The 23,407-nt window shown below is 36.2% G+C and overlaps 2 protein-coding genes across 6 annotated transcripts in view; both read right to left on the reverse strand.

Moving 5' to 3' along the window:
* Positions 1-23,407, reverse strand: part of LOC127426358 (mucin-3A-like) — a 27,029-nt gene continuing 3,622 nt past the window's right edge. The window contains exons 2-11 of one of the 5 annotated variants that reach the window (XM_051673120.1): positions 11,755-15,471; positions 8,938-11,430; positions 7,742-7,863; positions 4,368-4,432; positions 4,053-4,255; positions 3,662-3,827; positions 1,471-1,629; positions 1,331-1,392; positions 1,123-1,216; positions 1-773 (exon numbers count right to left, since the gene is read on the reverse strand). In XM_051673120.1, coding sequence (XP_051529080.1) covers positions 770-773; positions 1,123-1,216; positions 1,331-1,392; positions 1,471-1,629; positions 3,662-3,827; positions 4,053-4,255; positions 4,368-4,432; positions 7,742-7,863; positions 8,938-11,430; positions 11,755-14,407 — 6,021 coding nt within the window. In that variant the 5' untranslated portion in view covers positions 14,408-15,471 and the 3' untranslated portion in view covers positions 1-769. Of the gene's footprint in view, positions 774-1,122; positions 1,217-1,330; positions 1,393-1,470; positions 1,630-3,661; positions 3,828-4,052; positions 4,256-4,367; positions 4,433-7,741; positions 7,864-8,937; positions 19,734-23,407 lie in introns of those variants that run through there. The other 4 variants (XM_051673119.1, XM_051673118.1, XM_051673117.1 and 1 more) reach the window with 4 other exon arrangements.
* Positions 19,923-23,407, reverse strand: part of LOC127426406 (uncharacterized) — a 5,487-nt gene continuing 2,002 nt past the window's right edge. Inside the window, exons 2-3 of the mRNA XM_051673188.1 lie at positions 20,073-20,211; positions 19,923-19,953 (exon numbers count right to left, since the gene is read on the reverse strand). Of these exons, the coding sequence (XP_051529148.1) occupies positions 19,923-19,953; positions 20,073-20,211 (170 nt within the window). The remainder of the gene's footprint in view (positions 19,954-20,072; positions 20,212-23,407) is intronic.

Raw genomic sequence — 23,407 nt, forward strand, 5'->3', positions numbered from 1 at the left:
GTAGTTTTTATTGTGAATTGCAACTAAGATTACAGAGATTACAGGTTAGAGCAATTACAGTCGCATATACAGTACAAGAAAAAAATAAATAAAAAAATACTGGTGAGTATTAGCATGTTTATAAATACATCATTTGCGCCCCCTTGTGACAATATAATATTACTGCAAGTACCATGTGTGAACATACATCTTAAAAAAGCTATGGAAATTCACCTATGTAGATGGTGCAGATTTAAGTTTTAAAGTTTTTATTTGTACATGTGGTTTATTTTAGGTTGAGTTTTGGTTGTAAAGAATGTCCTCATAAATACTAATACAACAAGGGCTAACATGACTCACCTAAGCAATTATTGTATAATGTGAAAGACGCATATCTCAGTAGAAACAAGTGATGTAAATCAGAACATAGTGCACACAAACAGACTTACATTTTTCTATCATAACAAATATCAAAAATACTACATCTTTGCCAACAAATACAAACATTACAGAAGTATTATCACATATCGTAACTGTTAATATAAATATGAAAACATACAATTTAAATACATTTTAAGTTAAATAGTTTAGATAGTTTTTTGTATGTTTAATTTGCAGAGTCAGTGCACCCCACGATTTCATGATAGACTTTAAATAATGCCAAATCAGACTCAGTAATGCATGTAATATGTTGACTCCCTAAACTTTTGGTGTCCACATTCTCCTAAACATATTGTTAAGAATATCATCTCTGTTCATCAGATATCCACAGTTCATGTTGCTCTGGTCTTTACCTGCAGCAAAATGGGATAAGGAAATTGTGATTAAATTAAATAAACAAGCTAACTAATCACCACAAATGCAACAAAAAATGGTCAAATAAATAAATAAATAAATAATAATTCAGTCTCAGTAATTATTTATTGATTTATTTATTTATTTATTTTTGACAGTTGGTTCAGATATTGCTATGTTGTTTGTTAGTTTTAAGCTGGTTTAGCTAGTCTTCCAGCCTGGACAGCTGACAATTGCCCAAAAACCCTATAATACCATCAGAACAGACCAGCCTAGCTTGGGCTGGTTTAATCTTTTTTTTTTTTTTTTTTTTTTTTATCAAACAAAATGCACAACTGCTCATCTTACCTTACAGTTGTGTTGTTATAATATCTAAAAGTTCCAGCTGCTGAGTCTTCTGCTACAGGAAAATCTTCGTGCAAAACATACCTGTCGCTGAATCCTGCAATTCAAATACTCATTGTTTTCATTTGTCCTTTTAATTTGAATGTGTTGTGTACCACCATTACTCAAGTATAACCACAAAAATGCACAAAGCAACAAACAGAAACCATACCTCTTGATGTAAAGTCAAAGATGTCATCATCAAACAGTGATAACTTCCTTATGCTTGACATCCTGCAATTAGTGACCCCACAAAATTAGAGTAATTTCTTTGTTGTTGATATTTTTCATCATATAAGCAATTATACTGACCTATTGCCTCTATATAGAACCACAATCATCACAGCCAAAACAATGAGAAGGAGAGCAAAGGCTGCTAAACTCCCAAAGAGAACTGCGTAGAAGCCAGCCCCTCTGCGGTACAGCTCACACTGTGATCCATAGTACCCCTCAAAGTAAGAACGCTTACACCTAGACAATATTAATAAAACAAGAGCAGGAGAGTATGAGTTAGAGTTTTTGTAGTGTATTTCTTTAACCCTCCTATGGTTTTCAAAAAAGGCACCTTCCTTTGGTATTCATGGTCATTTTTGACAGGAAGGTTTAGATGTGTAACCCTCTTTTATGATGATAGTTTTACTTCCATGAAGAACAATAAAATTATGCATTTCTTTTGGGATTTTATGCTATTTTGATCTTATTTACGTGTAAATTTCTAAATTTTGCCATTAATTTGCATACACAAATAAGCAAATTTTTAAAAAAAAAAAAAAAAAAAGAAAGAAAAAAAAATTCAGAACCTACATTTCTATAAGTTGAAACATGAAGAAAATATGAGAATGTGACATAAATTGGTGGCAGATTGCTGCCATCTGGTGAACAAAATATAAACTACATGACTTGAAAACCATGTCAAGCCAGTAACAGCCAGTAGATAGCTGTAGCTACATACTGTGTAGTCTGATGGCTTGTTTTTTCACAAGATATACATGTGGATATATATGTATTATTTGTCAAAGTTTAGCATTATAAATTGATTTAAAGTGTCAGTTTTTGCAGTTAACGTAATTTTGCTTGCAATCAAACCTGACCATGGTGTTACAAAGTTAAGACACAGAATAAGCATTTTTCTACCAATAATTTATTTCAAACATAAAAATGTAATAATTCAGAGTAAATGCAAAATAATGTCAAGAAAATTAACATCAAGAAACAGAAATGAACTGCAAAATTCTGAAAATTCAATTAGATGTAACGAATGAGGCTGGTATCCCTTCAGCCGACCGCCAGAGGGAGCCCTCTCCTGAATACTGACACTGAACCGTTTCTTCTATGGAGACTTCCTGTTTGTATCATATAAATAGCCATGCCTTGCAATTGTGACCTTGTGAAGTATTGCCAGTTTTACTGCCTTATCAAGTGGTTTTCTCATTGTCTGTTTCATTGCCTACTTGTTATGACCATTGTGCCTGCTTTACTGGATTACTGATTTTGGATTACTGTTTTGCTCTGTTTGACTGGTTGGACTGATTACCTGTTAACAACTACTTTGCCTACTTCACGACTACATCTCTGCCTTGTGTTTTGGATTTGTATGCTGATTGTAAATAAACGTCCTGAATTTGGATTCTACCTTCGCCTCCATGTCGAGTCCCTCACATTAGAATATAAAACAGGAGAATCAGAGTAAACATTTAGCAATTTCAAACTTTCTATAATAAAATATTATTTTGCAAAGGTGTGTCAGATTGCTGTCATCAGCTGGAAAACTACAGATGACTTGTAATGTCAACAATGAACAAAAGATGGCTGTAGAGCTCCACTTACTGATTCCCTGGTTGTGTGTGTGTGTTCTGCATTGTGAGTGTGTTATCGTCTCACCCCTTCATTTCTGAGTGTGTGTGTTTATGATTGTGACTGTTATTTGACAAATGTGAAAAAAAAAAACTCTGTTTTACAGTCTCACCAGTTAATATTTTGGTGTTTGTTAGTGTATTTGTGTGTGAGTGGGAGTATATGTTTTGCACTGAGAATGTTTTAGAGTCTTACCCTGTAATTTCTGCACTGTGGCGGATTTATTTATTGTATTTGACAGATAAAGAAAATTGCTCTGTTTTTTGGTCTTTCCCATTCATTTTCAATTTTGACCTTGAATACCAAAGGTGTTTACTTAGACTTATTGAATCAACATTTTGTATGTTCAGATGGCAAATGGAGGAAAATTCACCAAGTCTTTTACTGCTCAGATGAAAAAAAAAATTACGGTCAAAAATGACCGAAAACTATAGGAGGGTTAGATTTTACTAAATTATGCTGCAAAAAAGAAAATATTTTATATTTGCTATTTACATTTCTGTTAGATGTTAACCACTTTCTGTAATTTTTTTTACATTTTTTTTTTTTTTTTTTAAGTTTTTACATAAACATCTTTTTGATCAAATAAAGTATAAGCAATAACCTCACTGCAAATCCCATTATTGCATATTTGCTTTGCAGAACTTACTGGCAGCTTGCTCCATTTATCTCATTAAAGCATTCCCCATGCTGATTGCAGTAGTTGGGCATTTTTTTGCATGGCCCTGCACATATCCATGATCCATTTTCAATTGCCTTGGTGAAATTTGCAAAATCCACTCTGCAGTGCACAAATGGTCGTAGATCTGAAATATCTATTCACACAAAAAAGACAACAACAATGTGAAATTTAAATAAAAAAGCTATATAAATCGATTCAAAATATTTTAAGCTTTCTCAAGGCATCATGGTATATATATATATAAATAAAATTATTAAATATATTAAATTAAGGCTAACTTAATTTTTTGACTAATAAATAGCCTAACATTAGATCAAGGTGGTCTGTTAAAAAAAAATAAAAAAATAAAACAAATCACTTGATATTTCTACTCTCTGCATGGCAATATTTGTATCCTGAATGAGAACATTGCCGAGAGCTGCGCTGAGATTCCCAAGTGAATCTGAGTCATTAAAGATGTTTTCCAGTGTGGTTCCCAAATCGTGGTTTAGAAACTGAATTTTGGAGTCGTTGTTTGGATAGTTATATTCTGCAACACTCTCAGCAATGACGCTTCCTGGCCTTAAGAAAAAAAAAAAAACATTACTTATTAATATGATTTTGCTTTGCAAATGTTTTTTTTTTTTAAATGTCTTTTTTAAATGTATGAAATTCAACACAAAAAAGAGCTCACTTTAGCCTGAGAATGTGTACATCTTTAAAGTTCTGTGCATCTGCTCTCCTGCAGAGGATAGAAAGCTGTAAATAAAATAAAATAAAATATAATTAAAAGACATAAGGTATGTTTATAGAAAGCATTTACCTATAAATACAGTATATACACAAACATAAACATTTTTCAGCATGATAAAAATAAATGATCACATGATAGGCTTCACTATCCAGTCAAAGCTTTTCACATACTAACAAAGGATTGCCATTAAGAAAACCAACTCATAAACGTATAAGTTATTTTGCGCAGTTAACGCATTTACCTATTTCATTCAATTCTGATTTCTAAAGACTCGTTGGAAACTTTTCAAGAGCGCCACCTGGTGCCCGTGATGAATAAACAAACGCACCTGTGTATGTTTTCATCCTATGGAGGACCAAATGTGACAATATTAAAAATATATTAATAAATAAATATATTTACATATTTACAAACAATAAATGTTGAAATCTTAAGTTTGTATTTATACATGTATTTCCTTATTTATGCATTATTGTATTTATTTATTTCCTCATTTATTTCCACACTTATTTATTTCAAATGTTTTATTTCCACATTTATTTATTTCCATATTTATTTATTTCTACAATTTGTTTATTTCTACATTTATTTATTTCTACATGTATTTCTACATTTCTTTGTCCACATGGTAATGTGGTGGCATGTTTTTACTTCAGGCATAGCAGTCAAGCTCAGAGTGCTCCAGAGTGAAGCTTGGAGGCCACAGCGACATCTTGTGGTTGAGTGAAATAGGTCAAATAGGGAATGAATGATCTCTATTGAATGAATGACTTAGAGGTTGTAAAGGTTGCACTAGAAGAAAATCTTTCCTAGTTGTACATTTTCCATCTTAGTCTATCTTTAGCCTTCATTCTTGTTTTAATTTCATAAGTACTGGGGCTACATCCAGAGTTGTAGCATCCATTATGGTGGCATATGCATGACAGTGGATATATGATGGAATTTATTTTACTTCTCAAGCGCAAATCTGATAAAACCAAGAAATTCTTGGGTGAAAGTTATACCTGTCAATCAACCACTGCTCTAAACCAAGATTTTTCAAATTTTCAAATTTTTGTGCATCTTGAAAAGGAAATAACCATATGAGTGGACAATTATAAAAGCGCCTACATGTGCACAATAATCTACTTCACAGAACTTCTTCAGCGTGCCTCATATCAACATGCAGTGACACAGATGAAGAGTACGAACACCTGAAGCTCAGTTAATAAAGAATTCTACTACAGTAGCTAATAATTCTGCTCTAAACATCACATTTGTGCTTAGGTTAAATGCAAGTATAATTGTCAGAAACTATGTGCTGATGTTTTCACTTTCTTTTTGTTCTATTACTTTTTTGAGACCCTCACCTTGAAAACCGAACACAAGTGGTCAAAAGATATACATATAATATTACACCAGTTGTAAGCGGTGACAATAACAATAAAAACACTAAAATAATAAAATTACTTATGTATTTTTTCAAATGTGTTAACTCTCATAAAATAGTTTACCACAAATTAAACTTGGATTAAATAAATGTAATCAATGGGCAGACATTTGCTGTGCCCAAAATTGCTCACTTGTTCCTTTATTATTCCCTATAGCCTATGAATGCCACATAGTGCACTATATAGGGAGCAATTTTTCAGGCTGTTCTGAAGGGAACTAACCACATAAAAGCTACACACTCTCTAAATCTTAACAGAAAGAGAGTAGTTTGGTTAGAAATAGGTTGATGATGTGTTTATCTGGAAAATAATTCAAAACAAATAGCTAGCTAGTCTATACAGTACACACTAGCCCTGTATTAATGCAAGCTTTTATCACCAACATCCACCGTGTTTACATTAAATATGATTAATACTGGATAATTTCACGTGCAAATGCTGTATTTTGTCCATGTCAGAGTGTCTGTTATTAGATATGTTGAAGTTGTGGTTTCAGTTCAGATTGACTGTCAAGATTTTCAGCCGAATCCCGGATGGCTGTGATTTCTAAAAGAGTATGTATGTACAGGTATGGTCACCCTATGTACATACAGTAACCATAATAAAAATGCTTCAGTAGTGATATAAGATTTTGGTCATATCACCCACCTATAAGTCATTCTTTTAATGAGATCATTAATTCCCTATTTGACCTATTTGTCTCATCCACAAGATGTCGCTGTGGCCTACAAGCTTCACTCTGGAGCACTCTGAGCTTGACTGCTATGCCTGAAGTAGAAAACATGCCCTCTCATTACCATGTGGACAAAGGAATGTAGAAATATATAAATGTGTAAATAAATGTAGAAATAAACAAACGTTTAAATAAATAAATGTATAAATAAATACATTTGTAAATAAAAACGTGTAAATAAATAAATGCATAAATGCATAAATAAATGCATAAATACTAATTTATGTCAGATTTAAACATTTATTTATTTATATCTAAGTACACTTTTTAATTTTTTTATATTTCTTTGCAAATATATTTATTTATTTATTTTTAATATTGTCACATTCGGTCCTCCATATTCGTTGGAGTAGCGACATTTAATTTTTGCCAGCCTGTGGGGGATTGACTTACAGTCTCTTCATTGGCATTCACTGTATAAAGCAGTGTATAAAGGTCCTAGAACACATCTAATTTTCATTTCATTTTATAGAGTTTTTTGTCTTCTGAAATTTATTTGGAACGATGTTTTTACAAAGTTTCGTCAGGTCACAAGCCTACAGCCCATTGAAGAGACTGTATACTTTTATCCCTAACAGCCTCATTTTCATTCACATCAAAATTAAATATGGATACCCCGTGAGAAGTTTTTACTCTTTTATAAATCTGTTTTAATTATAAAAATGGTGGAAGAGCCATTAAATATCATATAATAGGCTGTTTTAGGGCAGGTTCCCACTGTGAAATCTTGCCTCTTGTGTGACACTGTAGAAGCATGTTTTCTCAAAAGGTCAACATGTGTTTAATGAAATGTGTTTTTTTTTCCTGGTCAATAAGAGGGGAAATGTTCAAAAACATTTGTACTTAAATGTTTTAAAAAAATATATTACTTTACGTATGTAGAAATTAATCAGAAATTGTTCCAACCAGACTGTGTTCAAATACAGTATTATTTTATCTTGTAAAACCAAACAAACTTCTTTTTGTGAAAAGATTTGCTTGAAAAGTGTGCTTGTGCTATCGATCTTTCTATGAAATGCCACATTTTGTTATGATGCACTGACAGTAATATTAATTTTTAAGCGTAGATTAAGAGTTTTTAAACATTTTTACAGACAGTATACAGCTGATGTAACAAGAACCTCAAGAAAAAGAACAACACAAAAAAGTACCTCATGCTTTAAGATGGTAGTTAGATTTTTGGAATTTGGAGAGTTCAAACTGTTATATTCAGGAATATATTCCATCATAATTCGTAGAGAGATATTTGCCTTTCTTGTGGGTATGCTTCCAGCTGTAATGGAATCATAAATGTTAGATTTCAATATTTGAAAAAGTTTTAAATCAAAGAGTCAGTAAAGAGACAATAGTGAGTTGCAAATTGTTAGACAACCACAGTATTATGGCAATAGTCAAGTGTCTTGGGCAATAATATTAATCTACAGAAAGAGTTTACCTAAAAATGAATGAATACTGTTTACATTTAATCACCCTCATGCCATTCCAAACCCAAAGGCTTTCTTTCTTACATAGAACACAAAAGGAGATGTTAGGCAGAATGTTAGTCTCTCACTCACAATTCACTTATATTGCTTCCTTTTACATTCAGTGAACGTTAATGGTGACTGAAGCTGTCAATCCCTAACATTCTGCCTACCGTCTCCTTTTGTGTTCCACAGAAGAAATTAAGTCATACAGGTTTGGAACGATATGATAGTGAGTAAATGATGACAAATTTGTATTTTTTTGGGTGAACCATCCCTTTAATAATCACACCAAAGTGAAAGAACTTTTTTTTTTTTTTTCAAAATTTGGAATGCCCAATTTGCAATGTGCTTTTAAGTTCTCGTGGTCACGTAGTGATTCGCCTCAGTCCGGGTGGCGGAGGACGAATCCCAGTTGCCTCCACGTCTGAGATCGTCAACCTGCGCATCTTATCATGTGGCTTGTTGAGCGCGTTGCCACGGAGACATAGCGCGTGTGGAGGCTTCACGCCATCCACCGCGGCAACCACGCTCAACTCACCACGCGCCCCACTGAGAACGAACCACATTATAGCGACCACGAGGAGGTTACCCCATGTGACTCTACCCTCCCTAGCAACCGGGCCAATTTGGTTGCTTAGGAGACCTGGCTGGAGTCACTCAGTACGCCCTGGGATTCGAACTAGCGAACCAGAGAACTCCAGGGGTGGAAGCCGTGAAATAACTTTTTAAAATGAGCAGGTAGAATAATATAGGACAGGTAGATAGGACATGATGGATAAAAAGGAAAGGCAAACATTCCAGGCTGAAAAAACCCCAAAACAGAACAATAGAGAACATAACTCTAATAATTATCATTTATGAATAGTATGATAAATACTTACAAAAAATAACTGAGGAGGAACTAGATGCAAATTGGCAAGAATCCCCAAAAGTGAATGGGTTGCATTGGCATTGACATTTCATTGATGTTTCATTGAAGACACATGGAGACCCATTGCACTGACATTTGTCCAGACAGATTTGAGTTGTTAAAATTGTAGTAAAAATTGTTGCTGATGAAGGATGTTCAGATGTTGATGACGAAGTTTGTGGTTTGGTGGAATGGGGTAAAGTTGTCTCAGTATTAGTAGATGTTTGACCAGAGGCTAGGGTCTCAATTGTGGGGCTTGAAATTATGAAGGGGGTAGAAACGTTGAATATAGTGGGTGGTGTTGCGGATTCAGATGAAATTGTGCTCATGGGTGCCAGTGTTGTTAGAAATGTTGACTGTGTTAAATGTATTTCTGTAGTTGGTGTGGAAAGAGTAGTTTGTGTTTGCTGGCTTCTTGTTTGTTCTGCAGTAGTTGAAGATTGGATGGATGGAGTGAATGCTGAAGCACTCTGTCCTTCTGTGGTAGAAAATAGTGAAGATGGAGAGGTCACTGTAGATAATATTGGATTTGTCAGTGTTGATCCATTTTCAGTTGTAGATTCTAATTGAGTTGTTCTGATCAGTGTTGTAGTTGTTGAAAAAGCCAATTGAGTTGTAGACTGTTTTTCTGTAACTGGAGTAGAAAGAATGGTTTGTGTCAGCCTGGTTGTTTTTTCTACACTTGTTGGGGATATTTCTGTTGTGGATGAAGTTAAATCTGATGTACTCTTTCCTTTTGTGGAAAAATATGGTGAAGATGGAGAGGTAACTGTGGATGATACTGGATTTGTCAATGTTGATCGATTTTCAGTTGTAGGTGACTTTAATTTGGTCGAGCTGATGGGTGTTGTTGTTGAAAATTGGGAAAGCGTTGATGATGATTGTACCACGGTGTTTGGAGTGAAAAGAGTGGTTTGTGTCTGCTGGCTTGTTGTTTGTTTTACAATAGAAGAAGAAATTTCTGGAATGGTTGGAGTGAATACTGCAGCACTTTGTATTTCTGTGGTAGAAAATTGTAAAGATGGAGAGGTAACTGTAGTTGATTTCAAACTTTCTAGTGTTGAACCATTTTCTCTCGTAGATGATTCTAATGTGGTTATAGTTGTTTCTTTTACACTAGTTGAAGAAATGTGTGTTGTAGATGGAGTGAATTCTGGTGTACTCTGTCCTTCTGTGATAGATGATAGTGAAGATGGAGAGGTAACAGATGTTGAAAGTGTAGATTGCATTTTTGTGGTTGAAGTTTGCAGGTTTGTTGTTTCATCTGCTGTAGCTGAAGATATTTCTGTTGTGGATGTATTAATTGCTTTAGTACTTAAACCTTCTGTGGGAGACGATAAGGAAGATGGAGAGTTACTTGCTGTTGATGGTGTAGATTGTATTTCTGTGGTTGAAATGGAAAGAATGGTTGGAGTCTGCTGACTTGTTTCTTTTATACTAGTTGAAGATATTTGTGTTGTAGATGGAGTGAATTCTGGTGTACTCTGTCCTTCTGTGAAAGACGATGGTGAAGATGGAGACGTACCAGATGTTGAAAGTGTAGATTGCATTTTTGTGGTTGAAGTTTGCAGGCTTGTTGTTTCATCTGCTGTGGCTGAAGATATTTCTGTTGTGGATGTAATAAGTTCTTTTGTATGTAGTCCTTCTGTGGGAGGCAATGAGGAAGATGGAGAGATACTTGCTGTTGACAATGTAGATTGTATTTCTGTGGTTGAAATGGAAAGAATGGTTGGAGTGTGCTGGCTTGTTGTTTCTTCTACACTAGTTAAAAATATTTCTGTTGTGGATGCAGTGAATTCTGGCGTACTCTGCCATTCTGTTATTGATGATGATGATGAAGATGGAGATGAACCTGTTGTTGATGGTGTAGATTTTATTTCTGTGGTTGAAATTGAAAGAATGGTTGGAGTCTGCTGACTTGTTGTTTCTTTTATACTAGTTGAAGATATTTGTGTTGTAGAGGGAGTGAATTCTGTTTTACTCTGTCCTTCTGTGGAGGACGATGGTGAAGATGGAGACGTACCAGATGTTGAAAGTGTAGATTGCACTTTTGTGGTTGAAGTTTGCAGGCTTGCTGTTTCTTCTGCTGTGGCTGAAGATATTTCTGTTGTGGATGTAATATGTTTTTTCGTACTTAGTCCTTCTGTGGGAGATGATGAGGATGATGGAGAGTTACTTGCTGTTGATGGTGTAGATTGTATTTCTGTGGTTGAAATGGAAAGAATGGTTGGATTCTGCTGACTTGTTGTTTCTTTTACAATAGTTGAAGATATTTGTGTTGTAGAGGGAGTGAATTCTGTTGTACTCTGTAATTCTGTGAAGGACGAAGGTGAAGATGGAGACATACCAATTGTTGAAAGTGTAGATTGCAATTTTGTGGTTGAAGTTTGCAGGCTTGTTGTTTCATCTGCTGTGGCTGAAGATATTTCTGTTGTGGATGTATTAATTTCTTTCGTACTTAAACCTTCTGAAGGAGATGATGAGGAAGATGGAGAGTTACTTGCTGTCGATAGTGCAGATTGTATTTCTGTGGTTGAAATTGAATTAATGGTTGGAGTCTGCTGACTTGTTGTTTCTTTTACAATAGTTGAAGATATTTGTGTTGTAGATGTAGTGAATTCTTGTGTACTCTGTCCTTCTGTGAAAGATGATGGTGAAGAAGGAGAGGTAACAGATGTTGAAAGTGTAGATTGCATTTTTGTGGTTGAAGTTTGCAGGCTTGTTGTTTCTTCTGCTGTGGCTGAAGATATTTCTGTTGTGGATGTATTAATTTCTTTCGTACTTAAACCTTCTGAAGGAGATGATAAGGAAGATGGAGAGTTACTTGCTGTTGATGGTGCAGATTGTATTTCTGTGGTTGAAATTGAATTAATGGTTGGAGTCTGCTGACTTGTTGTTTCTTTTACAATAGTTGAAGATATTTGTGTTGTAGATGTAGTGAATTCTGTTGTACTCTGTCCTTCTGTGAAAGGCAATGGTGAAGATGGAGACGTACCAGATGTTGAAAGTGTAGATTGCACGTTTGTGGTTGAAGTCTGCAGGCTTGTTGTTTCTTTTATACTAGATGAAGATATTTGTGTTGTAGATGGAGTGAATTCTGTTGTACTCTGTCCTTCTGTGAAAGACGATGGTGAAGATGGAGACGTACCAGATGTTGAAAGTGTAGATTGCACTTTTGTGGTTGAAGTTTGCAGGCTTGTTGTTTCTTCTGTTGTGGCTGAAGATATTTCTGTTGTGGATGTAATAAATTTTTTCGTACTTAGTCCTTCTGTGGGAGACGATGAGGATGATGGAGAGTTACTTGCTGTTGATGGTGTAGATTGTATTTCTGTGGTTGAAATGGAAAGAATGGTTGGATTCTGCTGACTTGTTGTTTCTTTTACAATAGTTGAAGATATTTGTGTTGTAGATGGAGTGAATTCTGTTGTACTCTGTCCTTCTGTGAAAGACGATGATGAAGATGGAGACGTACCAGATGTTGAAAGTGTAGATTGCACTTTAGTGGTTGAAGTTTGCAGGCTTGTTGTTTCTTCTGCTGTGGCTGAAGATATTTCTGTTGTGGATGTAGTAATTTCTTTCGTACTTAAACCTTCTGTGGGAGACGATGAGGAAGTTGGAGAGTTAGTTGCTGTTGATGGTGCAGATTGTATTTCTGTGGTTGAAATTGAAAGAATGGTTGGAGTGTGCTGGCTTGTTGTTTCTTCTACACTAGTTAAAAATATTTCTGTTGTGGATGCAGTGAATTCTGGCGTACTCTGCAATTCTGTTATTGATGACGATGAAGATGGAGAGTTACTTGCTGTTGATGGTGTAGATTGTATTTCTGTGGTTGATACTGAATTAATGGTTGGAGTCTGCTGACTTGTTGTTTCTTTTACAATAGTTGAAGATATTTGTGTTGTAGATGGAGTGAATTCTGTTGTACTCTGTCTTTCTGTGAAAGATGATGGTGAGGAAATAGAGGTTACAGATGTTGAAAGTGTAGATTGCATTTTTGTGGTTGAAGTTTGCAGGCTTGTTGTTTCTTCTGCTGTAGCTGAAGATATTTCTGTTGTGGATGTAATAAATTTTTTTGTACTTAGTCCTTCTGTTGGAGACGATGAGGATGGTGGAGAGTTACTTGCTGTTGATGGTGTAGATTGTATTTCTGTGGTTGAAATGGAAAGAATGGTTGGATTCTGCTGACTTGTTGTTTCTTTTACACTAGTTGACGATATTTGTGTTGTAGAGGGAGTGAATTCTGTTGTACTCTGTAATTCTGTGAAGGACGAAGGTGAAGATGGAGACATACCAATTGTTGAAAGTGTAGATTGCAATTTTGTGGTTGAAGTTTGCAGGCTTGTTGTTTCATCTGCTGTGGCTGAAGATATTTCTGTTGTGGATGTATTAATTTCTTTCGTACTTAAACCTTCTGAAGGAGATGATGAGGAAGATGGAGAGTTACTTGCTGTTGATGGTGCAGATTGTATTTCTGTGGTTGAAATTGAATTAATGGTTGGAGTCTGCTGACTTGTTGTTTCTTTTACAATAGTTGAAGATATTTGTGTTGTAGATGGATTGAATTCTTGTGTACTCTGTCCTTCTGTGAAAGATGATGGTGAAGAAGGAGAGGTAACAGATGTTGAAAGTGTAGATTGCATTTTTGTGGTTGAAGTTTGCAGGCTTGTTGTTTCTTCTGCTGTGGCTGAAGATATTTCTGTTGTGGATGTATTAATTTCTTTCGTACTTAAACCTTCTGAAGGAGATGATGAGGAAGATGGAGAGTTACTTGCTGTTGATGGTGCAGATTGTATTTCTGTGGTTGAAATTGAATTAATGGTTGGAGTCTGCTGACTTGTTGTTTCTTTTACAATAGTTGAAGATATTTGTGTTGTAGATGTAGTGAATTCTTGTGTACTCTGTCCTTCTGTGAAAGATGATGGTGAAGAAGGAGAGGTAACAGATGTTGAAAGTGTAGATTGCATTTTTGTGGTTGAAGTTTGCAGGCTTGTTGTTTCTTCTGCTGTGGCTGAAGATATTTCTGTTGTGGATGTATTAATTTCTTTCGTACTTAAACCTTCTGAAGGAGATGATGAGGAAGATGGAGAGTTACTTGCTGTTGATGGTGCAGATTGTATTTCTGTGGTTGAAATTGAATTAATGGTTGGAGTCTGCTGACTTGTTGTTTCTTTTACAATAGTTGAAGATATTTGTGTTGTAGATGTAGTGAATTCTGTTGTACTCTGTCCTTCTGTGAAAGGCAATGGTGAAGATGGAGACGTACCAGATGTTGAAAGTGTAGATTGCACGTTTGTGGTTGAAGTCTGCAGGCTTGTTGTTTCTTTTATACTAGTTGAAGATATTTGTGTTGTAGATGGAGTGAATTCTGTTGTACTCTGTCCTTCTGTGAAAGACGATGGTGAAGATGGAGACGTACCAGATGTTGAAAGTGTAGATTGCATTTTTGTGGTTGAAGTTTGCAGGCTTGTTGTTTCTTCTGCTGTAGCTGAAGATATTTCTGTTGTGGATGTAATAATTTCTTTTGTACTTAAACCTTCTGTGGGAGACGATGAGGAAGTTGGAGAGTTAGTTGCTGTTGATGGTGCAGATTGTATTTCTGTGGTTGAAATTGAAAGAATGGTTGGAGTGTGCTGGCTTGTTGTTTCTTCTACACTAGATAAAAATATTTCTGTTGTGGATGCTGTGAATTCTGGCGTACTCTGCAATTCTGTTATTGATGATGCTGACGATGGAGAGTTACTTGCTGTTGTTGGTGTAGATTGTATTTCTGTGGTTGAAATGGAATTAATAGTTGGAGTCTGCTGACTTGTTGTTTCTTTTACAATAGTTGAAGATATTTGAGTTGTAGATGCAGTGAATTCTGTTGTACTCTGTCCTTCTGTGAAAGACGATGATGAAGATGGAGACGTACCAGATGTTGAAAGTGTAGATTGCACGTTTGTGGTTGAAGTTTGCAGGCTTGTTGTTTCTTTTATACTAGTTGAAGATATTTGTGTTGTAGATGGAGTGAATTCTGTTGTACTCTGTCCTTCTGTGAAAGACGATGGTGAAGATGGAGACGTACCAGATGTTGAAAGTGTAGATTGCACTTTTGTGGTTGAAGTTTGCAGGCTTGTTGTTTCTTCTGCTGTGGCTGAAGATATTTCTGTTGTGGATGTAATAAATTTTTTCGTACTTAGTCCTTCTGTGGGAGACGATGAGGATGATGGAGAGTTACTTGCTGTTGATGGTGTAGATTGTATTTCTGTGGTTGAAATGGAAAGAATGGTTGGATTCTGCTGACTTGTTGTTTCTTTTACACTAGTTGAAGATATTTGTGTTGTAGATGGATTGAATTCTGTTGTACTCTGTCCTTCTGTGAAAGACGATGATGAAGATGGAGACGTACCAGATGTTGAAAGTGTAGATTGCACTTTAGTGGTTGAAGTTTGCAGGCTTGTTGTTTCTTCTGCTGTGGCTGAAGATATTTCTGTTGTGGATGTAGTAATTTCTTTCGTACTTAAACCTTCTGTGGGAGACGATGAGGAAGTTGGAGAGTTAGTTGCTGTTGATGGTGCAAATTGTATTTCTGTGGTTGAAATTGAAAGAATGGTTGGAGTGTGCTGGCTTGTTGTTTCTTCTACACTAGTTAAAAATATTTCTGTTGTGGATGCAGTGAACTCTGGCGTACTCTGCAATTCTGTTATTGATGACAATGAAGATGGAGAGTTACTTGCTGTTGATGGTGTAGATTGTATTTCTGTGGTTGATACTGAATTAATGGTTGGAGTCTGCTGACTTGTTGTTTCTTTTACAATAGTTGAAGATATTTGTGTTGTAGATAGAGTGAATTCTGTTGTACTCTGTCCTTCTGTGAAAGACGATGATGAAGATGGAGATGTACCAGATGTTGAAAGTGTAGATTGCACTTTAGTGGTTGAAGTTTGCAGGCTTGTTGTTTCTTCTGCTGTGGCTGAAGATATTTCTGTTGTGGATGTAATAAATTTTTTTGTACTTAGTCCTTCTGTTGGAGACGATGAGGATGATGGAGAGTTACTTGCTGTTGATGGTGTAGATTGTATTTCTGTGGTTGAAATGGAAAGAATGGTTGGATTCTGCTGACTTGTTGTTTCTTTTACACTAGTTGACGATATTTGTGTTGTAGATGGATTGAATTCTGTTGTACTCTGTCCTTCTGTGAAAGACGATGGTGAAGATGGAGACGTACCAGATGTTGAAAGTGTAGATTGCACGTTTGTGGTTGAAGTTTGCAGGCTTGTTGTTTCTTTTATACTAGTTGAAGATATTTGTGTTGTAGATGGAGTGAATTCTGTTGTACTCTGTCCTTCTGTGAAAGACGATGATGAAGATGGAGACGTACCAGATGTTGAAAGTGTAGATTGCACTTTAGTGGTTGAAGTTTGCAGGCTTGTTGTTTCTTCTGCTGTGGCTGAAGATATTTCTGTTGTGGATGTAGTAATTTCTTTCGTACTTAAGCCTTCTGTGGGAGACGATGAGGAAGTTGGAGAGTTAGTTGCTGTTGATGGTGCAGATTGTATTTCTGTGGTTGAAATTGAAAGAATGGTTGGAGTGTGCTGGCTTGTTGTTTCTTCTACACTAGTTAAAAATATTTCTGTTGTGGATGCAGTGAATTCTGGCGTACTCTGCAATTCTGTTATTGATGACGATGAAGATGGAGAGTTACTTGCTGTTGATGGTGTAGATTGTATTTCTGTGGTTGATACTGAATTAATGGTTGGAGTCTGCTGACTTGTTGTTTCTTTTACAATAGTTGAAGATATTTGTGTTGTAGATGGAGTGAATTCTGTTGTACTCTGTCCTTCTGTGAAAGACGATGATGAAGATGGAGACGTACCAGATGTTGAAAGTGTAGATTGCACTTTAGTGGTTGAAGTTTGCAGGCTTGTTGTTTCTTCTGCTGTGGCTGAAGATATTTCTGTTGTGGATGTAGTAATTTCTTTCGTACTTAAACCTTCTGTGGGAGACGATGAGGAAGTTGGAGAGTTAGTTGCTGTTGATGGTGCAGATTGTATTTCTGTGGTTGAAATTGAAAGAATGGTTGGAGTGTGCTGGCTTGTTGTTTCTTCTACACTAGTTAAAAATATTTCTGTTGTGGATGCAGTGAATTCTGGCGTACTCTGCAATTCTGTTATTGATGACGATGAAGATGGAGAGTTACTTGCTGTTGATGGTGTAGATTGTATTTCTGTGGTTGATACTGAATTAATGGTTGGAGTCTGCTGACTTGTTGTTTCTTTTACAATAGTTGAAGATATTTGTGTTGTAGATGGAGTGAATTCTGTTGTACTCTGTCTTTCTGTGAAAGATGATGGTGAGGAAATAGAGGTTACAGATGTTGAAAGTGTAGATTGCATTTTTGTGGTTGAAGTTTGCAGGCTTGTTGTTTCTTCTGCTGTAGCTGAAGATATTTCTGTTGTGGATGTAATAAATTTTTTTGTACTTAGTCCTTCTGTTGGAGACGATGAGGATGGTGGAGAGTTACTTGCTGTTGATGGTGTAGATTGTATTTCTGTGGTTGAAATGGAAAGAATGGTTGGATTCTGCTGACTTGTTGTTTCTTTTACACTAGTTGACGATATTTGTGTTGTAGATGGATTGAATTCTGTTGTACTCTGTCCTTCTGTGAAAGACGATTGTGAAGATGGAGACGTACCAGATGTTGAAAGTGTAGATTGCACTTTTGTGGTTGAAGTTTGCAGGCTTGTTGTTTCTTCTGCTGTGGCTGAAGATATTTCTGTTGTGGATGTAATAAATTTTTTCGTACTTAGTCCTTCTGTGGGAGACGATGAGGATGATGGAGAGTTACTTGCTGTTGATGGTGTAGATTGTATTTCTGTGGTTGAAATGGAAAGAATGGTTGGATTCTGCTGACTTGTTGTTTCTTTTACACTAGTTGACGATATTTGTGTTGTAGATGGATTGAATTCTGTTGTACTCTGTCCTTCTGTGAAAGATGATGATGAAGATGGAGACGTACCAGATGTTGAAAGTGTAGATTGCACTTTAGTGGTTGAAGTTTGCAGGCTTGTTGTTTCTTCTGCTGTGGCTGAAGATATTTCTGTTGTGGATGTAGTAATTTCTTTCGTACTTAAACCTTCTGTGGGAGACGATGAGGAAGTTGGAGAGTTAGTTGCTGTTGATGGTGCAGATTGTATTTCTGTGGTTGAAATTGAAAGAATGGTTGGAGTGTGCTGGCTTGTTGTTTCTTCTACACTAGTTAAAAATATTTCTGTTGTGGATGTAGTGAATTCTGGCGTACTCTGCAATTCTGTTATTGATGACGATGAAGATGGAGAGTTACTTGCTGTTGATGGTGTAGATTGTATTTCTGTGGTTGATACTGAATTAATGGTTGGAGTCTGCTGACTTGTTGTTTCTTTTACAATAGTTGAAGATATTTGTGATGTAGATGGAGTGAATTCTGTTGTACTCTGTCCTTCTGTGAAAGACGATGATGAAGATGGAGACGTACCAGATGTTGAAAGTGTAGATTGCACTTTAGTGGTTGAAGTTTGCAGGCTTGTTGTTTCTTCTGCTGTGGCTGAAGATATTTCTGTTGTGGATGTAGTAATTTCTTTCGTACTTAAACCTTCTGTGGGAGACGATGAGGAAGTTGGAGAGTTAGTTGCTGTTGATGGTGCAGATTGTATTTCTGTGGTTGAAATTGAAAGAATGGTTGGAGTGTGCTGGCTTGTTGTTTCTTCTACACTAGTTAAAAATATTTCTGTTGTGGATGCAGTGAATTCTGGCGTACTCTGCAATTCTGTTATTGATGACGATGAAGATGGAGAGTTACTTGCTGTTGATGGTGTAGATTGTATTTCTGTGGTTGATACTGAATTAATGGTTGGAGTCTGCTGACTTGTTGTTTCTTTTACAATAGTTGAAGATATTTGTGTTGTAGATGGAGTGAATTCTGTTGTACTCTGTCTTTCTGTGAAAGATGATGGTGAGGAAATAGAGGTTACAGATGTTGAAAGTGTAGATTGCATTTTTGTGGTTGAAGTTTGCAGGCTTGTTGTTTCTTCTGCTGTAGCTGAAGATATTTCTGTTGTGGATGTAATAAATTTTTTTGTACTTAGTCCTTCTGTTGGAGACGATGAGGATGGTGGAGAGTTACTTGCTGTTGATGGTGTAGATTGTATTTCTGTGGTTGAAATGGAAAGAATGGTTGGATTCTGCTGACTTGTTGTTTCTTTTACACTAGTTGACGATATTTGTGTTGTAGATGGATTGAATTCTGTTGTACTCTGTCCTTCTGTGAAAGACGATGGTGAAGATGGAGACGTACCAGATGTTGAAAGTGTAGATTGCACTTTAGTGGTTGAAGTTTGCAGGCTTGTTGTTTCTTCTGCTGTGGCTGAAGATATTTCTGTTGTGGATGTAATAAATTTTTTTGTACTTAGTCCTTCTGTTGGAGACGATGAGGATGGTGGAGAGTTACTTGCTGTTGATGGTGTAGATTGTATTTCTGTGGTTGAAATGGAAAGAATGGTTGGATTCTGCTGACTTGTTGTTTCTTTTACACTAGTTGACGATATTTGTGTTGTAGATGGATTGAATTCTGTTGTACTCTGTCCTTCTGTGAAAGACGATGGTGAAGATGGAGACGTACCAGATGTTGAAAGTGTAGATTGCACTTTAGTGGTTGAAGTTTGCAGGCTTGTTGTTTCTTCTGCTGTGGCTGAAGATATTTCTGTTGTGGATGTAATAAATTTTTTTGTACTTAGTCCTTCTGTTGGAGACGATGAGGAAGTTGGAGAGTTAGTTGCTGTTGATTGTGCAGATTGTATTTCTGTGGTTGAAATTGAAAGAATGGTTGGAGTGTGCTGGCTTGTTGTTTTTTCTACACTAGTTAAAAATATTTCTGTTGTGGATGCAGTGAATTCTGGCGTACTCTGCAATTCTGTTATTGATGATGATGAAGATGGAGAGTTACTTGCTGTTGATGGTGTAGATTGTATTTCTGTGGTTGAAATGGAAGGAATGGTTGGAGTCTGCTTACTTGTTTCTTTTACAGTAGTTGAAGATATTTGTGTTGTAGATGGATTGAATTCTGTTGTACTCTGTCCTTCTGTGAAAGACGACGATGAAGATGGAGACGTACCAGATGTTGAAAGTGTAGATTGCACTTTTGTGGTTGAAGTTTGCAGGCTTTTTGTTTCTTCTGCTGTGGCTGAAGATATTTCTGTTGTGGATGTAGTAATTTCTTTCGTACTTAAACCTTCTGTGAGAGCCAATGAGGAAGATGGAGAAATACTTGCTGTTGATAGTGTTGATTGTATTTCTGTGGTTGAAATGGAAAGAATGGTTGGAGTGTGCTGGCTTGTTGTTTCTTCTACACTAGTTAAAAATATTTCTGTTGTGGATGCAGTGAATTCTGGCGTACTCTGCAATTCTGTTATTGATGACGATGAAGATGGAGAGTTACTTGCTGTTGATGGTGTAGATTGTATTTCTGTGGTTGAAATTGAAAGAATGGTTGGAGTGTGCTGACTTGTTGTTTCTTTTACAATAGTTAAAGATATTGGTGTTGTAGATGGAGTGAATTCTGTTGTACTCTGTCCTTCTGTGAAAGACGATGATGAAGATGGAGACGTACCAGATGTTGAAAGTGTAGATTGCACTTTTGTGGTTGACGTTTGCAGGCTTGTTGTTTCTTCTGCTGTGGCTGAAGATATTTCTGTTGTGGATGTAATAAGTTTTTTCGTGCTTAGTGCTTCTGTGAGAGATGATGAGGATGATGGAGAGTTACTTGCTGTTGATGGTGTAGATTGTATTTCTGTGGTTGAAATGGAATTAATGGTTGGAGTCTGCTGACTTGTTTCTTTTAAACTAGTTGAAGATATTTGTGTTGTAGATGGATTGAATTCTGTTGTACTCTGCCTTTCTGTGAAAGATGATGGTGAAGAAATAGAGGTAACAGATGTTGAAAGTGTAGATTGCATTTTTGTGGTTGAAGTTTGCAGGCTTGTTGTTTCTTCTGCTGTAGCTGAAGATATTTCAGTTGTGGATGTATTAATTTCTTTAGTACTTAAACCTTCTGTGGGAGACGATGAGGAAGTTGGAGAGTTAGTTGCTGTTGATTGTGCAGATTGTATTTCTGTGGTTGAAATTGAAAGAATGGTTGGAGTGTGCTGGCTTGTTGTTTTTTCTACACTAGTTAAAAATATTTCTGTTGTGGATGCAGTGAATTCTGGCGTACTCTGCAATTCTGTTATTGATGATGATGAAGATGGAGAGTTACTTGCTGTTGATGGTGTAGATTGTATTTCTATGGTTGAAATGGAAGGAATGGTTGGAGTCTGCTGACTTGTTTCTTTTACAATAGTTGAAGATATTTGTGTTGTAGATGGAGTGAATTCTGTTGTACTCTGTCCTTCTGTGAAAGACGATGATGAAGATGGAGACGTACCAGATGTTGAAAGTGTAGATTGCACTTTTGTGGTTGATGTTTGCAGGCTTGTTGTTTCTTCTGCTGTGGCTGAAGATATTTCTGTTGTGGATGTAATAAATTTTTTCGTACTTAGTCCTTCTGTGGGAGACGATGAGGATGATGGAGAGTTACTTGCTGATGATGGTTTAGATTGTATTTCTGTTGTTGAAATGGAAAGAATGGTTGGAGTCTGCTGACTTGTTGTTTCTTTTACACTAGTTGAAGATATTGGTGTTGTAGATGGATTGAATTCTGTTGTACTCTGTCTATCTGTGAAAGATGATGGTGAAGATATAGAGGTTACAGATGTTGAAAGTGTAGATTGCATTTTTGTGGTTGAAGTTTGCAGGCTTGTTGTTTCTTCTGCTGTAGCTGAAGATATTTCTATTGTGGATGTAGTAATTTCTTTAGTACTTAAACCTTCTGTGGGAGACGATGAAGAAGTTGGAGATTTAGTTGCTGTTGATGGTGCAGATTGTATTTCTGTGGTTGAAATTGAAAGAATGGTTGGAGTGTGCTGGCTTGTTGTTTCTTCTACACTAGTTAAAAATATTTCTGTTGTGGACGCAGTGAATTCTGGCGTACTCTGCAATTCTGTTATTGATGAAGATGAAGATGGAGAGTTACTTGCTGTTGATGGTGTAGATTGTATTTCTGTGGTTGAAATGGAAAGAATGGTTGGATTCTGCTGACTTGTTGTTTCTTTTACACTAGTTGAAGATATTTGTGTTGTAGATGGAGTGAATTCTGTTGTACTCTGGCTTTCTGTGAAAGATGATGGTGAAGAAATAGAGGTTACAGATGTTGAAAGTGTAGATTGCATTTTTGTGGTTGAAGTTTGCAGGCTTGTTGTTTCTTCTGCTGTAGCTGAAGATATTTCTGTTGTGGATATAGTAATTTCTTTCGTACTTAAACCTTCTGTGGGAGACGATGAGGAAGTTGGAGAGTTAGTTGCTGTTGATGGTGCAGATTGTATTTCTGTGGTTGAAATGGAAGGAATGGTTGGAGTCTGCTGACTTGTTGTTTCTTTTACAATAGTTGAAGATATTTGTGTTGTAGATGGAGTGAATTCTGTTGTACTCTGTCCTTCTGTGAAAGACGATGATGAAGATGGAGATGTACCAGATGTTGAAAGTGTAGATTGCACTTTTGTGGTTGATGTTTGCAGGCTTGTTGTTTCTTTTATACTAGTTGAAGATATTTGTGTTGTAGATGGAGTGAATTCTGTTGTACTCTGTCCTTCTGTGAAAGACGATGGTGAAGATGGAGATGTACCAGATGTTGAATGTGTAGATTGCACTTTTGTGGTTGAGGTTTGCAGGCTTGTTGTTTCTTCTGCTGTGGCTGAAGATATTTCTGTTGTGGATGTAATAAATTTTTTCGTACTTAGTCCTTCTGTGGGAGACGATGAGGATGATGGAGAGTTACTTGCTGTTGATGGTGTAGATTGTATTTCTGTTGTTGAAATGGAAAGAATGGTTGGATTCTGCTGACTTGTTGTTTCTTTTACACTAGTTGAAGATATTTGTGTTGTAGATGGATTGAATTCTGTTGTACTCTGGCTTTCTGTGAAAGATGATGGTGAAGAAATAGAGGTTACAGATGTTGAAAGTGTAGATTGCATTTTTGTGGTTGAAGTTTGCAGGCTTGTTGTTTCTTCTGCTGTAGCTGAAGATATTTCTGTTGTGGATGTAGTAATTTCTTTTGTAATTAAACCTTCTGTGGGAGACGATGAGGAAGTTGGAGAGTTAGTTGCTGTTGATGGTGCAGATTGTATTTCTGTGGTTGAAATGGAAAAAATGGTTGGAGTGTGCTGGCTTGTTGTTTCTTCTACACTAGTTAAAAATATTTCTGTTGTGGATGCAGTGAATTCTGGCGTACTCTTCAATTCTGTTATTGATGATGATGAAGATGGAGAGTTACTTGCTGTTGATGGTGTAGATTGTATTTCTGTGGTTGAAATTGAATTAATGGTTGGAGTCTG

The sequence above is a fragment of the Myxocyprinus asiaticus genome, chromosome 35, assembly GCF_019703515.2.
Source record: "Myxocyprinus asiaticus isolate MX2 ecotype Aquarium Trade chromosome 35, UBuf_Myxa_2, whole genome shotgun sequence".
In the NCBI taxonomy this organism is placed as follows: domain Eukaryota; kingdom Metazoa; phylum Chordata; class Actinopteri; order Cypriniformes; family Catostomidae; genus Myxocyprinus; species Myxocyprinus asiaticus.